At 42.0% G+C, this 16,053-nt stretch overlaps 1 protein-coding gene across 4 annotated transcripts in view; it reads right to left on the reverse strand.

The window, feature by feature from the left end:
• The window catches only part of Prmt7 (protein arginine methyltransferase 7), a 39,330-nt gene that overhangs the window by 9,665 nt on the left and 13,612 nt on the right, over positions 1-16,053 (reverse strand). For all 4 annotated transcript variants that reach the window (XM_048437023.3, XM_085681643.2, XM_048437022.3 and 1 more), the window contains exons 5-9: positions 14,441-14,549; positions 11,541-11,653; positions 6,322-6,563; positions 5,956-6,136; positions 136-263 (exon numbers count right to left, since the gene is read on the reverse strand). In XM_048437023.3, coding sequence (XP_048292980.1) covers positions 136-263; positions 5,956-6,136; positions 6,322-6,563; positions 11,541-11,653; positions 14,441-14,549 — 773 coding nt within the window. The remainder of the gene's footprint in view (positions 1-135; positions 264-5,955; positions 6,137-6,321; positions 6,564-11,540; positions 11,654-14,440; positions 14,550-16,053) is intronic.

A 16,053-nucleotide genomic window follows, 5' to 3' on the forward strand; every position in this document is an offset into this window, starting at 1 on the left:
ATCTTCCTGGCCCTTGCTCTTATTTCATTCTATTCTGATATAAATCTACCCATTCAAATCTCTGCAAGGTCTGTCCCGCGGAGAGTTTGCATCAGTGCAGTCTCTGAGGCTGGTCCCCCACAACAGCAGGCATACCTGGTTCTCTGGAGGCTGTACCACACACAGTAGTCATCATGGTGGGCAGCCAGGCACCGGGGTGAGCCCTGAACAACGGGCTCCTCCTGCGGCAGGAAGTACACACACTGCATCCAGTGGTCCCGCCACTGAAACGAGGAGTAGAGAGCCAGCTTTCACTAAGCTGTGACAACAGTGCTTCCAATTCACAGGCCCAAAGCCTTTAGTTGGATAGACATATGGCATAGACTATAAGTGCCTATTATGGCCCTAAAGATAAAGAAAAAATTCTAATCAGAGAAGTCAGTGTCCCAAAAAGCTTTCTGGATCCCTGCTGACTTTAGAAGACATCACTGGGGGCCTTCTAAGGTAGCTTTAGAAAGACAAATGCAGGCTCTGCTCTCTCCTCACAAAGCCGTCATAGTTAGGGTTACCATTGCTCTGATTATAACAATATGACCAGAAACAGCCGGCTGCCTGGTGTGGTGGCCCATGCCTTTGGTCCCAGCACTCAGGAGGCAAAGGCAGGTAGACCTCTGAGTTGGAGGCCAGTTTGGTCTACAAAGAGAGTTCCAGGACAGTCAGGGCTATACAGAAAAACCCTGTCTTGAAAAACAAAACAAAACAAAAAAACTTGGGGAGGAAAGGGTTTCTTTGGCTAATCCTTCTATATTGCTGTTCATCACTGAAGGAAGTCAGGACAGGAACTCACTCAGGGCAGGAACTTGGAGGCAGAAACTGATGCAGAGGCCATGGAGAGGTACTACTTATCAGTTTGCTCAGCCTGCTTTTTTATAGAACCGAGGACCACCGGTCCAGGGATGGAACCATCTACAATGTCTGGGGCCTCGCCTATCAGTCACTAATTAAGAAAACACCCTATAGCTGGATCTTCTAGAGGCATTTTCCCAACTGAAGCTCCCTCCTCTCAGATGACTCTAGCCTGTGTCAAGTTGATGTAAAACTGGCCAGCGCAAGCGCCAAAGCTCCTTCCTTCACCTGCTGGACGATCAGCCATCTTTCATTTGAAGGAAAAATTCTCTGGCTCACAACCAAGGCTGACCTAGTGGCCCAGGGGAAATCCTGCTCTAAGCCTCTTGAGACATATTCCAAGGCTTTAATATATATACAGAATTTCCTTCTGTCTTTAAATAGCTTCAAAACAGAAAGGTCAAATATAATACATAATATATAACTGGATCCTAGACAGACAAACAAAAGCTATCAAAGATATTTGGGGACAATTAAGGAAATTTTATTTGAACCATGTTAGATGTTATAGAATAGAATACTGTTAATTTTCTTAGGTGTGATGATGGTATTTTGATTATGAGGAAACTGTTTTATTCTCCTAAGTATCAAAGAGTTAAGAGTTAGATGTTTGTAACTTACTGTCAAATGACTGAGCAAAAACTGAGTGTGCAGTGAGAGAGGAGAGAGAGAGAGAGACACAGCAAGTACGGGAAATATTAACAACTAATAAACTGAAGTAAAGGCACTATCAGTGTTCATTTTCACTTATTCTGTGACTCTATAAGTTTTCAAAACAAAAGTTGGTAAAGTAGGGGTCAGGGAAGACGGTTTAATCGGGGAAGTGACTGCTGCATGGCAAGAAGACCTGAGGCCAAATGCCCAGTACCCATGGGAGAACTGCGAGGCTGGGTGTCTATACCTGGGAGAGGGAGAGGGGCAGAGATAGGAGCATCCCTGAGTGGTCTAGCCAAATCAATGCATTTCAGGTTTAAGAAAGACCCTGTCTAAAAAATGAAGGTGGAAAGTGACCTCTGACTCCATGCATTCACGCACAGGCCCACCTACAGGCACATACGCATACACCAATACTAACTAACAAGTACGTACACTACTTACACCATAACTCATACACATACCACATTGCATCACACACACACCCAAATATTTAAAATAACAGAGAAAGGTTGTTTGGCTTACTTCTTTGGATTAAATGAAGCTTTTTGTTGTTGTTGTTTTGTTTGTTTTTTGAGACAGGGTTTTTCTGTGTAGCTTTGGAATCTGTCCTGACACTCACTCTGTAGACCAGGCTGGCCTCGAACTCACAGAGATCCGAGTGCTGGGATTAAAGGCATGCGCCACCATCACTCAGGTCAAGTTTCTTGTTTTTGATTTTTGTTAAGAACTATAATATTCTAAATTGTGAAGCATGATTTACAGTGATTCAGACTAGAGATTAAAAACCCAGAGTGTTATACACGTTAGGCAACTACTCTATCACTTGAGTAACCTTTAATAAATTGTGATAGTCCTTATCAAAAGCCCTACATATAAGGAAAGCAAGAAAAAGAAAAGACGCTATTTTCACATAAATATGTATATAACAAATTTGTACTAACAAAAAAAAAACAGAAACAACATAAATGTCCAGTTCAGAAATAGGTTAAATATTTATGAAGAATACTCAAAGACATGAAAAATGACAGACTATAAGCCGGGCAGTGGTGGCGCCCACCTTTAATGTCAGCACTTGGGGGACAGAAGCAGGCGGATCTCAGTGAGTTCGAGGCCAGCCTGGTCTACAGAGCAAATTCCACGGCAGCCAGGACTGTTACACAGAGAAAGTCTGTCTCAGAAATAAATACATAAATAAACAAAACAAAACAAAAAAACTATGATACAGCATAAAAATACAACAAGAGACCCAAGAAAGCTAGATATTTTTGGTGGTTGGGCCCAATGTAAATCTATACACATCTTGTTTTTTGTAGAAAATATGTCAATAGCATTTGAAAAAATTAGGAAGAATAACTGTTCTAAAAAGTTGGTGTCTGAGTTAAATGTGTCTATATTCCTGTAATCCAAGCACTGAGAAAGCTGGGCAAGAAGGAACATGAGTTGAGGCCGGCCTGAGTGACCTTGTGAGTGTGGGTCAGCTTGCTATTTAGCAAGATCTTCTTTCCAAAAAGAAAAAGAAAACAAAACAACAACAACAACAAAAACCCCAGCTCAATTCTGATAGAGTGACCACCTGTTTATTGCAATTTCCAAGAACCAAGGAAACTGGGCTTTCTCAGACTCCAAGAGCATATATATGCAAACGAAGACAAGGCTTCTTCCACTTGCCTGGGACAAAGCTCACCCACTTGGTCCTGAATTTAGCAAAAAGGCAGGCATCTAAGATGTCTATTCAAATACAAAGACTAAAAACTAAAAGTCCAAAAGCCACATATACAGTAAGAAAGGATAAGCAGGTTATATTCTCCTTGTTACTCCTTCCTATACAGGAGTAACTTGTGCTTCCCTAACATCTGCCTCTCCCATAAACCCTATACAAGGAGGCTTCTGAGTTCTGATGCTAAGAGCTGGTGACAGAACCTCTGTCCCAAAGTGAGGCAGGCTAAATGGGATCAAAGTGGTTTTGTGAGTTCATCAGGGAGACTCCTTCAGTTTTCAAATTCCTAATATTATAAAGGTCAGGACACACGATCGACTGTGAGAAGACACGGGATCCACACCTACCCCACTCCCTGGACACAAGACCCTGCACTCTGGGTATCGCTACAGCTACCTAGTACATCTATATGTAGACTCAAGGAGGAAATACACACTGTAGTTCTCTGAAGACATGCAACTAAAATGTACTAATATCTCATTTTTGAAATTTCACAAACACTACCTATGGGGACCAAGACAGCAGAGGAAGTTGACATGCACTGACTGACCCACACCTGCCTTAGGTCAAACAATTAGAAAGAGGTAGAGTGAGGAGCTCCCAGGTCTGGCTAGTAACAGCAGCCTCACAGCAATGAGAGCCTTTGGCCTAGGTAGTAAATCAAGGACCAGAGCACAAGAGCTGCTACTTATATTTTCTCCTTGAGTCGACATTATATCCAAGGAGAAAACATACCAAGCAGCTAAGCCAAATGGTGCAGTCCTGTATTCCCAGCTACTAAGGAGGCTGAAGTATGAAGATCTAATGCTCAAGGCCAACCTGGTCAATTTAGTATGATCCTGTCTCAAAAAGTAAAAAGAAGTCGGCCACAGTGAGATACACATATATATATCTGTAATCCCAGTGCCCAGAAGAGGGAAGCAGAAGGATGGCTACGTCATCTGAGGTCAGCATGGGCTATATGAGACGCTGTGTCAAGCAAACAAAAGCAAAAGGAGGCCAGGCAACTGGAGGTAGTGGCACATGCTTCTAACAACAGGAATGAGAGGCTGAGACAGGAGGATTATTGGCTTTAGTTCAAGGCCGGACCGGGCTTCACAGTACGAGACTGATGAACAATGAAGGAGTACTTGTTTTTTGGGGGTTTGGTTTTGTTTTTGGTTGTTTTTTTGTTTGTTTGTTTGTTTGTTTTTTTGAGACAAGGTATCCCTGTGTAACAGCCCTGGCTATTCTAGAACTTGCTTTGTAGATCAGGCTGGCCTCAAACTCACCGAGATCTGCCTGCCTCTGTCTCCCAAGTGTTGGGATTAAAGGTGTGTGCCATCATCGCCTGGCTATGAAGACGTGGAAAGACACTTGGGTATATCTGTAATGCAGTGTGCCTGCCTAGCATGTGTGAGGCCAAATGTGTAATTCAGTGGTTCTCAACCCGGGGGTCCAACCTTTTCACAGGTGTCGTCTAAGACCATCTGCATATCAGAGATTTACATTACTATTCATAATAGCACCAAAATTAGTTGTGAAGTAGCAATGAAGATAATTTTATGGTTGGGGTCACCACAATATGTAGAACTAATAAGGGGTCACAGCATTAGGAAGTCTGAGAACCACTGGTTTAATTCTCATACTCTAAGAAAACAATACTAATATTAATACACTGACCAGTCTGCAATAGCGCCACCTTGTTCACTTAAAGACACAGGATGACTTGAGTCCTTACAGGTGGCCTTTCTGTTGCTCTTTTTCTATTAAATTACAGATATGATGACTATTCTACATGTGAGTCACTCTGCATGTTTGACTTAAGCAAAAGTATTCAGGGTTCCAACATCTACCACTTTCTACCAGGCTGACTGAGCTACGCTGTGTTCTGTGACTGTTCTGACAGTTCACACTCAAGCTTTTCCTCTGGTGCACCATCAAACTTTCTGAATTGTATTTACTAATAGATAAAGACAGTATTTTATTGCAGTTCATTTTTTTTCTTTTATTTCATAGCAGTTTAAAGGTAAAAACGTATCATATGCTGAAGAGTAATCTGGATTTCTATTTTGTGGTTCATATTCCTCTGCTTATTTTCCCTAAGCTGGAGAAGGTGGATTTTGAACCAAAGGAAGTGAAGTTGTAGTTCTCCATTTCAAGTTGATTACTTCTGGCAGAAGGCAGGGAGGGGAGGGGCTATACCAGGACAAAGGGGAATAACAGAACTAATTCACTAAGACTTCTGCTGCTCACTGTGGCCACTGGTGTCAATCATGAACTCCCCTGGAGAAGAGAGGTCCACCGCACACTGACAGGCTACGCGTTTTCTGTTTATTGAGACAGTGCTTCTCAGTATAACAGTCCAAGGAGTCCTAGAACTTATTTTGTAAACCAGGTTGGCCTTGAACTCACAGAGATTCTCCTGCCTCTGCCTCCAAGTTCTGGAATTAAAGGCATGTGCTACCACTGCCTGCATGCTTTCTAATTTTTATTTTTTTATTATCATTTTCTTTGTAGCATTTAGGATGAGGTATAGGGACTCATGCATGCTAGGAAAGTGCTCTATCTATCGCTGACTTACATCCCTAGTGCATGTGTGTTTTCCCAAAAGAAAACTGCTTCTTTGCCTTTGACTGATACAGTGATCTAGTGGCCAAAAACAAAACAAAAAATTTCCTGATTTATATGAAACGTGCTTAGCTCCTGCCTCTTACCTGAAGCTCCTGTGGGTCTGTCTGTGCCCAAAAGGGCGCCATAGTACATCTGATCTTCCCCTCAGGGTCCATTTCAATGTCCCACCAAGACAGAACCACCTGTGCTTGGCCAGATGCCAGAGGTACAAACTGCCTGCTATGGCAGGCTGCCGAGCTACTGACTTGCTTGCTGAAGTCCACGCTGTAGAAGAATATTCAGGAACTGAAGCAGAATTTAACTCACACACTTCACTGTTCAACTTCTACAACTATAGACCTGACCAACTAAGGTACTGATGTGGAGTGGATTCAGCTAGGTTTCCATTCCATAAGAGAAATCCAATCAAATGTCTCAAAGCACTGCCACCCCGGGAGGTTCCACGGTACCTGAACATTGGTAGCACATCACTGAGGACAGTAAAGTCAGCAGGTGACACCTGGTTCAGCTGAATGTCATAGACTGAAGGTGCACCAGGACACCTCTCCAATTCTGAGGGAGGGACGATGACCTGTTCTCCAAGACTAGTCTGAACACGGACAGGAAACAGCTTGTTCCATGACCACATCCTTCTGGACTCCACCAGCTGGGCATAGACAGTTGCTTTGTGAGGTACAGCTTCACAGTGTTCCTAAGTTGATATCAAAACAAACCAACAACAGTCACAGTAAGTCAAATACCCAGTCAAAGGCGTTAGTATTTGTTGCGGAATATTTGTTTGCACTGTAAAGATGTGTCTTTGTCAAGGCGCCTCTGATTGGTTTAATAAAAAGCTGAATGGCCAATAGCTAGGCAGGAAGAGGTTAGGCAGGATTTCCAGGGACAGAGAGGACTCTGGGAAGAAGAAAGGCAGAGTTGCCAGTCAGCACAGAGGAAGGAGGATGTGGTGTCAAGCCACTCTACTGAATGTAGATTAAAAATTACAGGTTAACCTGGATAGTGGTGATGCATGCCTTTAATCATACTACTTGGGAGGCAGAGGAAGAATCTCCATTAATTTGAGGTCAGTCTGGTCTACAAAGCGAGTTCCAAGAGAGACAGGACTGTTAAACAGAGGAAACATGTCTTGAAAAAAAAATGTTAATTTAAGTTGTAAAAGCTAATTAGGCCAAGCTTTCATAATTAATAATAAGTCTCAATGTCATTATTTGGGAGCTGGCTGGTGGAACAGAAAATGACTTGCTACAAGTATTTAGCTGATGAAGTAACTTTAAGGCCTTCCTTCCCTGTGTCAGGAGAGTGAACTGTTTTCTGCACTATGTCTTAAAATAAAGAAAGTACATCATGGATAAAATGATGATTATTTTTGAAGACAATGTCTTGTTAAACAGTCTAGGCTAACCTTACTCAGCCTTGAGTGCTAAAACAATTTAAGCTAGTTACCTAAAATTATTGAATATTTCAAAAAAAAAACCTACTTATTAACATGAACTACCATACAAACCTTGAAGAGTCTTCCTGACAAGTAGTCGCTCTAGTCCCTTGCCTAGCAAAACAGGACAAAACCCCAATGTTCAGCTGCGTACCCTCATCTGACTGGCCTGCTGGGTTCAACCAGCACTGCTGATCAATCATCCCTCCTACTTGTTAGGGCCACAAAAGTCTTTTTGCCCACAGATTACTAGGGAACCAGGAATGTTAAACACACAGGGGCCTCTCCCTAATGGAGGAGATAAAATATAGGTTTTCCTGCCCATAAAGTTGGGAGTAGATATTGTTAATGACCTGGTGATCTTTTTGTTACTTGTGGAGGCCGACTTCACCCTCCTTTTGCTATAGAGACAGACCTCACCTAAACCCTTCAGAATGTTTATCCCAGACTCTCCCTCCCTAGACTTTTATCTCTAATAGAACTCATCCTTTGGGGGATGCCACATATTTTATAGCCTGCTCACCTCTATGTTATCGATAGAGATCACATTAGATTTTAGTTACAGTCCCACCCTCATGGTCACATGTGTTTTGCAAAAGAATTTCTATGTAGTCATTACCTTAAGGTATTGTGTACCTGGAATCGGAATGATTGTTACCTAGAAATCTTGTATGGGAATGATTATTGAGAAAAAAAAAAAAAACTTTTCCCAAATAGTACTATGTTTTAAATATGCTGACAATGAACCAGCTAGCATTAGACTCTTTGAATAATGGGAAGACACCATGATTGGAATGATATAACATCAACGTAAGTATACGACATTATTCGAAAATTATGATATAAAACTGTCATGATATGATATTAATGTAAACATACGGCATCATAATTGGAAGGTATGACACCATAAACAGAAAATGCAGGATATCATAATGTGAAGAATGTGACATCATAATCAGAAGTTTATGACTCTATGAGCAGGAGGTATGACATCATAATTGGAAGAATATGACATCTTCAATGTAAACATGTGACATCATAATTGGAAGGGTATGACACCATAAATAGAATGGCATGATATCATAATGAATATGATATCATATTGGAAGAGTATGATATAATCATTATAAACATATGACAACATAATTAGAAAGCTATGATATCATCATTATCAGGATATGATATCATCACTGTAAATTATATGTCTATGTATAGATAGACAGATAGATAGACAGACAGATAGATAGATGGATGCAGATATGTCATAATTGGAAAGGTATGACACCACAAATACATGGCATCATAATTGGAAGACTATGACATCATAATAGAAGGATATGACAGCATAAATGTAAATGTATGACATATTCAAAGAGTATGACATATCAATGGGATGGTGTGCCATCATAATTGGAAGGGTGTGACATCATCAATGTTAGCATATGGCATCACAATTGGAAGAGTATGACACAATAAATGAACTGGCATGAGATGACAAATGGTTATGACATCCTTATTGTTGGGACATGGCATCATCAATGTAAATATAAATCATAATTGGAAGGATTTATTTATGTAAACATGACATCATAAATAGAGAAGTATGACACAAAAAATGTTACATACACTTATATATAAGAATATACATCCCTAAATAAAGAAATATAACCTTCCTGTTATCTGTCCTTCATTTCATCCTTTCTCCACGGCTGCTTCTTCCCAACCTACCTGCCTCTTACATACTTCCCATCCTTTATCTTTCATTATTGCCTCTGCCTCTTTTGTTTCATCTTTCTCTCCCTCCCTCCCTCCTTTCTTTCCTTTCTGCCTTCCTTTCTTCTTTGTACCTGTCAGATAATGTCTCTGCAAAAGAACCTCATCCCATCACTAATACAAGGTGTTGTGAGCATTGTAATGTAGTATACAGATCAGGCATCACATATGGCTAATGGATGATGTATAATATTTTGTCTGTGTTCTGACAAATAAAGCTTGCCTGGAGATCAGAGGGCAGAGCTAGCCACTAGTTAACCAAAGAGGCCAGAGAGTGGTAGCACACACCTTTAACCCCAGCACCTGCAAGGAAAAAGCAAGAAGATCAGAAGTTCAAGGCCACCCTGAGCTACAAGTGATTGAACCAATCTAAAAGAGAAACAGTGTCAGGCAGTAGTGGCTCACACCTTTGATCCCAGCATCAGGGAGCCTCATGCCTTTAATCCCTGCACTAGGGAGGTAGAGATAGGAATATAAGGTGGGTGGAGACAGGATCTTGGGGGCCCATTCAGTCTGGGGATTCATAAAGACAGGATCTCCCCCATTCGGTCTGAGGAGTGCTAAAGACAGGATCTCCCCCAATTCGGGCTGAGATTTCTTTGGTGGCTGGCTGCTCTGCTTCTCTGATCCTTCAACTTTCACCCTAATATCTGACTTCGGGTTTTTACTGTTAAGACTAATTAGGATTGCACTTCAAATGGATATGCAGAATCAAGTGGCAGAAGTCTGAGTCGTTGCTCATGGTGAAAATGACCAGACCAGAAGCAGAGACCACCATGCATGGATAGAATGCAGCTTAAAACCAATCAAATAGGAAGATTTTCGTGTGTCCAGGTTTTACTCCCTCTGTGCCTTATGTTACAAGCTGACATCCTCTAATAGCTGACTTTTTAAGATGGTGACTTTTTAAGATGGTGGCACTTCATTCCACCTTGGTCAAGATCCCCTGGCAAACTGTCAGGGTCACGGATGAGAAAGCCTTCCAGCCATCCTTTTCCAAGTCTAGGTGGCTCTCTCAGGCAAGATGTTCCCTGATCACAGATGAAAGAATGGGTTGCGGGTTGGAGATATGGCTCAGAGGTTAAGAGCATTGCCTGCTCTTCCAAAGGTTCTGAGTTCAATTCCCAGCAACCACATGGTGGCTCACAAACATCTGTAATGGGGTCTGGTGCCCTCTTCTGGCCTTCAGACATACACGCAGACAGAATATTGCATGCATAATGAATAAATATTAAAAAAAAAAAAGAATGGGTTGCATAGTGCCTAATTGCAATCTAGATAGGGGTATGGTTCAGGAAGTCCATAAAATGGTGCAGGAGCGTGTGTTCTGTGTTTGTTGCCTAGAGAGGAAGCCAATCCCCAAAAGGTGTAGAATTACTGGCAATGTCTCATATATGTAACAGATGTAGGACAGCATATCTACTACTTGCCCTTGAAGTTTAAACAAAGAACAGATTGTCCTATGGTGCAATCCCAAGTTGGCCCAGGTGTGCAGGGATCACAGAGGAGAGGCATCTACTTTTGTCAGGGCAGTTGTCTATTCTTGTATGGGACAGATCAGACCACAAGCTGGCAAACTGTGGACAGCAGCTGTTCAGCTCATTGAAAGACATAACTTGCTCTTGGAGAAAACTCAGAACATGTCAACACGCAGTGAGCCCAGCTATCAGGAACAAAGGAGCTCCATGAATTCTGGTTGGTACAGACAGAGAATAGGATGTTTTCAAGTCCCAGAGTGAGTGGTCATTTTCTCTGGCTATCACCAAAGACCTCAACAGTGAGGAGGCTCAGTCCTAAGGGAGAGGAAGTCTCCCTGCTAGGATAAGAAAAGCATTCTGAAATTGAAAAGGGGAATCTCCTGGAATACAGAGATAACTATCTCTCCTGTTTACAAATGACAGAGAATCTGTCGGAGCATAGATGTTTGTGAGCATGGATGTAACTTCATATGTGTTTGTGCTGTGTGTGTGTATGTTTGTCTGTATATGTATGCTGGAAGAATTATTCCTGTACCTACATCTTCCACTGATTTTGCACCTTGCCCATGGGGCCCAGTTAAAGAAAACAGGATGAGAAGAACTTGTTTTCATCAGAGTGAGTAAGACAGAACGCCCATCCCTTCACAGATCATTACCTGCATGGACACCTGGAGGGTTCCCCTCCCAACCTGGCTGTGGTTCTACCTCCCTGTCTAATGGTCCTCTTACATCATTCGTCCTTCCATTCTGTGCCCATCATCAGGCCTGGGAACACAGTGGTGAAGAGGATTTTCACAGCTGGGAATTAAAAGCAAAAGTTTTTCTACCTCAGCTGTACTGCCACCTGAACTAGATGCCTGCCAGGAAACAAAGGGAGGCCCAGAGTGTACAGAGAGATTCTGCAGGGCTGTACTGAGCATGGTGTAGCAGTGACTGTGTATGGCAGCTTCAATCATAACACTCCTGAAGGCTCTGAGTCCCTTACCTGCACAAGATGCCTATGTGCATGCTCATAAGATGGCAGTGCTCCCTCTCCAATCAGTTCTGTGTCAAACAGCTCTGTGACCAGAATGTTAGCCCGACACGGCAAGTCACCATCTAAAAACAGGTGAATAGAGTCAGAAACATGCAACAGACTAGGAAATGTATTTATGACAGATACGTTAAACCACGTCAAAAAGCAAAGGTTAGAGAAACGACTAGAGGTAATAGCAGGTGCTGCTCCTGCAGAAGACCCAAGCTCCGTTCCCAGCACCCATATCAGGCTGTGCAGAACCCTGCTAAATCCAGCTCCAGGAGCTCTGACACCCTCTTTGGGGTTCTGAAGAGTTCTTTAATTAACTACTTTCTAAACCTCTAAAACATAATATTACTGCTACGACTATAATTTTTAATGAGCCAACAGACCTTGGAAAGAGCTATTTATCATGGAGAATTAACTGTAAACATTTCTAATGGCTCACGAATTACATTAGACAAAACCCACTCGTCTTCCCTCTACAGAGGACAAATTTCACAGCTGACACGGAAAAAGAGACACACTAGAGTGGTTTGGAGAGGTTGAGTGCAGAATAAGGACTGAGCCTGGAGTCCTATAGACAAGGACTGGATACCACTTCTAGCCTGGAGGGCTGGGTTCTAACCATCAAGTTAGTAATCTCAACTGTAAAACGAGGAGCAAAATGAAGGTTAGAAAAGTACCTTTCCTATGACACACACATGGGCTCCATGTGTCCATTTTATTTACACATCTAGTAAAGTAAAGTGGAAGTTAAAAGCAAACTCCATTTCCTGGCTTAGAAACAGTAACCATTCTCTTGAATATATTAGATTCCAGATGGTACCCACTGTCCCACCTTGACCCACCACACTCCCACACACTCGCAAGCCTCCGCCTTAGTCGACAGGTCCTGTCACACTGCACAGGGAGGAGCATCATGATCAGGTCCAGGACTGCCCTATTCACCATTCCTCAATGACAAGAACAAAGTCTTACAACCAGTAGGAAGAGTCAGCAAACACCAGCTGAATTCTTGACTCCTCCCTGTCAATCATCATCAAACCTTGCCAATTCTACCTCCTAAATTAAGTTTAAGGTGATTATGAGACTCAAAATGATTTTTCATTCAAGTCTGTTTCATAAAAATAAAAACAAAGCTTCATGACCCAGTGGATTTTAATAACTACTTCTTAGAGCCTGTTATTTATCAAGTGAGTGTGAATTTATGAGGGGGTACAGAGGAGCCTGAAGAAGGGCAATTACCCCAGGTGTGTCCTAATTTATCACATGAATGCAGTGGACAGGTGAACAACTGTCGCCACAGATACTCAGGGTAACCCATCTGAGGAACAGATTCCAAATTCAGATCTAATTGTAAGGCCTCAGAACAGATCCTTGGGAAACTCACATTTGAAATTAGAAGGAAAGTAATAAAATAAAAAAGGTATATGCCTAATCCTAACATTCAATAACCCATGCATAATAAGTACCAGGCTAGCCAAGACTACAGAGCAGATCCTTTCTCAAAAACAAAATCAAGAGAAATGAAAAAGGAGAACCAAAATTAGGAAACATCACTGGGAACTGGAAAGAGTTTCAGGAAGGATGGGATGCCGAAGTACCAACACTGTGGCATCTGGAGACGGGAGACAGAGAAGACTTGACTTGGCAATGAGGAGGCCATTTGTGATGGACATAGCAGTGCATACTTGTAGTTCTACCACCTGGGAGGCAGAAGCAGGAGGCCAATGTGTTTGAGGCTAACCTGGGCTACATAAAGAAAATCTATCTCAACAAAACAAAATAAAAACAAAAACCTTGGAAAGCCACCTGTGAAGCTGGATGACAGGTGCTGGGCAGTGACGGCACAGCCTTTAAACCCAGCACTCGGGAGGCAGAGGCAGGAGGCTCTCTATGAGTCTGAGGCCAGCCTGGTCTACAGAGTGAGTTCCAGGACAGCCAGCCAGGGCTATTACACAGAAAAACCTTGCCTCTTAAAACAAAACAAATAAACAAGTGTTGAATGCAAGAGAGAGAGAGAGAGAGAGAGAGAGAGAGAGAGAGAGAGAGAGAGAGAGAGAGAGAGAGAGGTTTAAGAAGAGAAAAGGGTGTTGGCTTTTCAAGTGGGGTTTGGTGTCTTTGTTGAGCCTGGTGTGGTGGTGAACACATCTAACCCAAGATTTCTGTCAGTTTGAGGCCAGCACAGAAGAGCATACCCTGATACACAATTTCATTTGAAATTTCCTTGAAATTCTAGAAAAAAAAATGACCTAATTTAATTGAAAGAAAGGGTATCTGTGAGTGCCCAGGGTTGTGAGGAATTTTTTGAGCATGAAAGAAATAATCTATTGTGTTGATTATGACCAAAGTTACAAGTGTCTTTCAATTTGCCAAAATTCGCCCAACAATCATATATTCACATTGTTTTAGAGTCTTGTTATATAGCCCAAGTTAGCCTCAAATTCACAATTCTCTTAAGTGTTGGGATTATAAGCACGCACCATAATATTGGGCACTACACTATATTCTTGAAGTATATATGCATTCTTGAATGTATATTCAATCATTAATAATTCATTACCTGATGATGGCAATGGCAAAATTAAACTTAAAATAAAATACTGACTTTAAGTAGATCCTTCAAACCTAAAATACTGTATCTTAAAAACTGGCGATGGCCACAGCTTGTCTTTCCTCTTCCTCAAATGTTGTAGCTGTGCTCTCCGAGTTTCAAAGAACATATAGAACTTTCTAAGTTTCAAACACCTGACTATAAAGACTTTTTTTACTGCCTTACGTTTACTTAAAGCAGAAAGTTTCTTTCGTGTGTGTGACTGCTGTAACATTTCATTAGCTCTGTTTCCCACAGGAGGGACAGCTCTCACCTGGTCCAACTGTCACCTCAGTGGAATGCTTGTTAATAACCTTAATCTTGTCACTGAAGCCATTTTTCTCCACGATCTTCACAGCAGCATCAGCCATAGGTTTAAAGACCTGTAAGTCAGAGAAGGGTGATAGGAGAGATGACGGGAAGGAAAAATGAACATGTGCTAAAACAAGCAAGCAAGCAAGCAAGCAAGCAAGCCAAAAAAATAAACAAATAAATAAGTAAAATAAAAACACTTCCTACTCAAGACGCATAGCTAGCAAGATAGTACCTGACTCTGGTCCCATAACTGACACTAAAAATGTTTTAGCCTCTAAATGTGTGCCACGAAATGAACATAAAAAAGGCCAGCCTGGTCTACAAGAGCTAGCACCAGGACAGGCACTAAAGCTACACAGAGAAACCCTGTCTCGAAAAACCAAGAAAATGAACATAAAAGGATGAAATTCAGCCAGGTATGGTTCACTCATGTCTAATCCCAGAATTCAAGATGGTAAGGCAGGAGAATCATCATGAATTAAAGGGAAGCTCTGAGCTATATGGAGTGAAAACCGGTCTCAATATCCCCCACCTGTACAAAGACAGAGAGAGAGAGAGCGAGAGTGAGAGAGAGAGAGAGAGACAGAGAGAGAGAGATAAAAAAAGAAAGAAAGAAAATGACGTTTAACTTCACGGTACTATTTAGAAGCTCACACTCCACGCCCACTAGGAGAAAATGAAGGAAGCCTGCACTACTTAGTAGGGCACTAAGTGTCCTGTGCTGACTAAAGGTGCTAAGAGTCAGTTCTCCCACAAACCTGTCTCCAGCATAAGGAAGACAGCTGAAGTATGGCCAGTCCACCTTCATTTTCAGAACTGACCCTGACAAAAAGCACAGCCTTTATTTCCTTACGATACATGGGACCCTCCACTTACTCTCCCAGCCACACCCCTTTCTTAGCCCACATGATCCTCCCCAACATTCATAGGCAAGTCTGAACCCTTCCCACCCCATCTGCCAAATCAAATCCAACTGGAGGCTGGAAAGGTTGACACGTGCCCATAATCCCAGCACTTGGGAAGTGTAGGTAGTTAGGCCTGCCTAACTACACAGAAAGTTAGTTTGAGGTTAGCCTGGGCCACACAAGACCCTAGTGTCTAACACACAGACACAACCCACAAGGAAGCACAAAGTCCTCCCTCCAGAAGTCATTCCTGAGCCCTTCACTAGCCCATTTAGCCCTGGCTTTTCAACCGGCCTACTCTGGATGTCACAGCTCTATCCCATAAACACAGAAACTTTCATAAATACAAAGTGGAAACAATAAATGATGGAAGATTTTCTTTTTTTCTAAACCGTTGTCTGTATTTTCTACCATGAACATGATTTTGCTTTTCATATAACAAAGAAAAGCCGTATTCTTTGGAAAGAATGTATGTACTTGGAGCTGGAGAGATAGCTCAGAGGTTAAGAGCACTGGCTAATCTTCTGGTCCTGAGCTCAATTCCCAGCAACCACATGGTGGCTCACAACAATCTATAATGAGATCTTCTGGCAGCAGGCATACATGCAGGCAGAACACAATACACAATAAATAAATTAAAAATAAGAATGTATGTCCTCAGCTGGGG

The sequence above is a fragment of the Myodes glareolus genome, chromosome 22 (assembly GCF_982192425.1).
Source record: "Myodes glareolus chromosome 22, mMyoGla1.1, whole genome shotgun sequence".
Classification (NCBI taxonomy): domain Eukaryota; kingdom Metazoa; phylum Chordata; class Mammalia; order Rodentia; family Cricetidae; genus Myodes; species Myodes glareolus.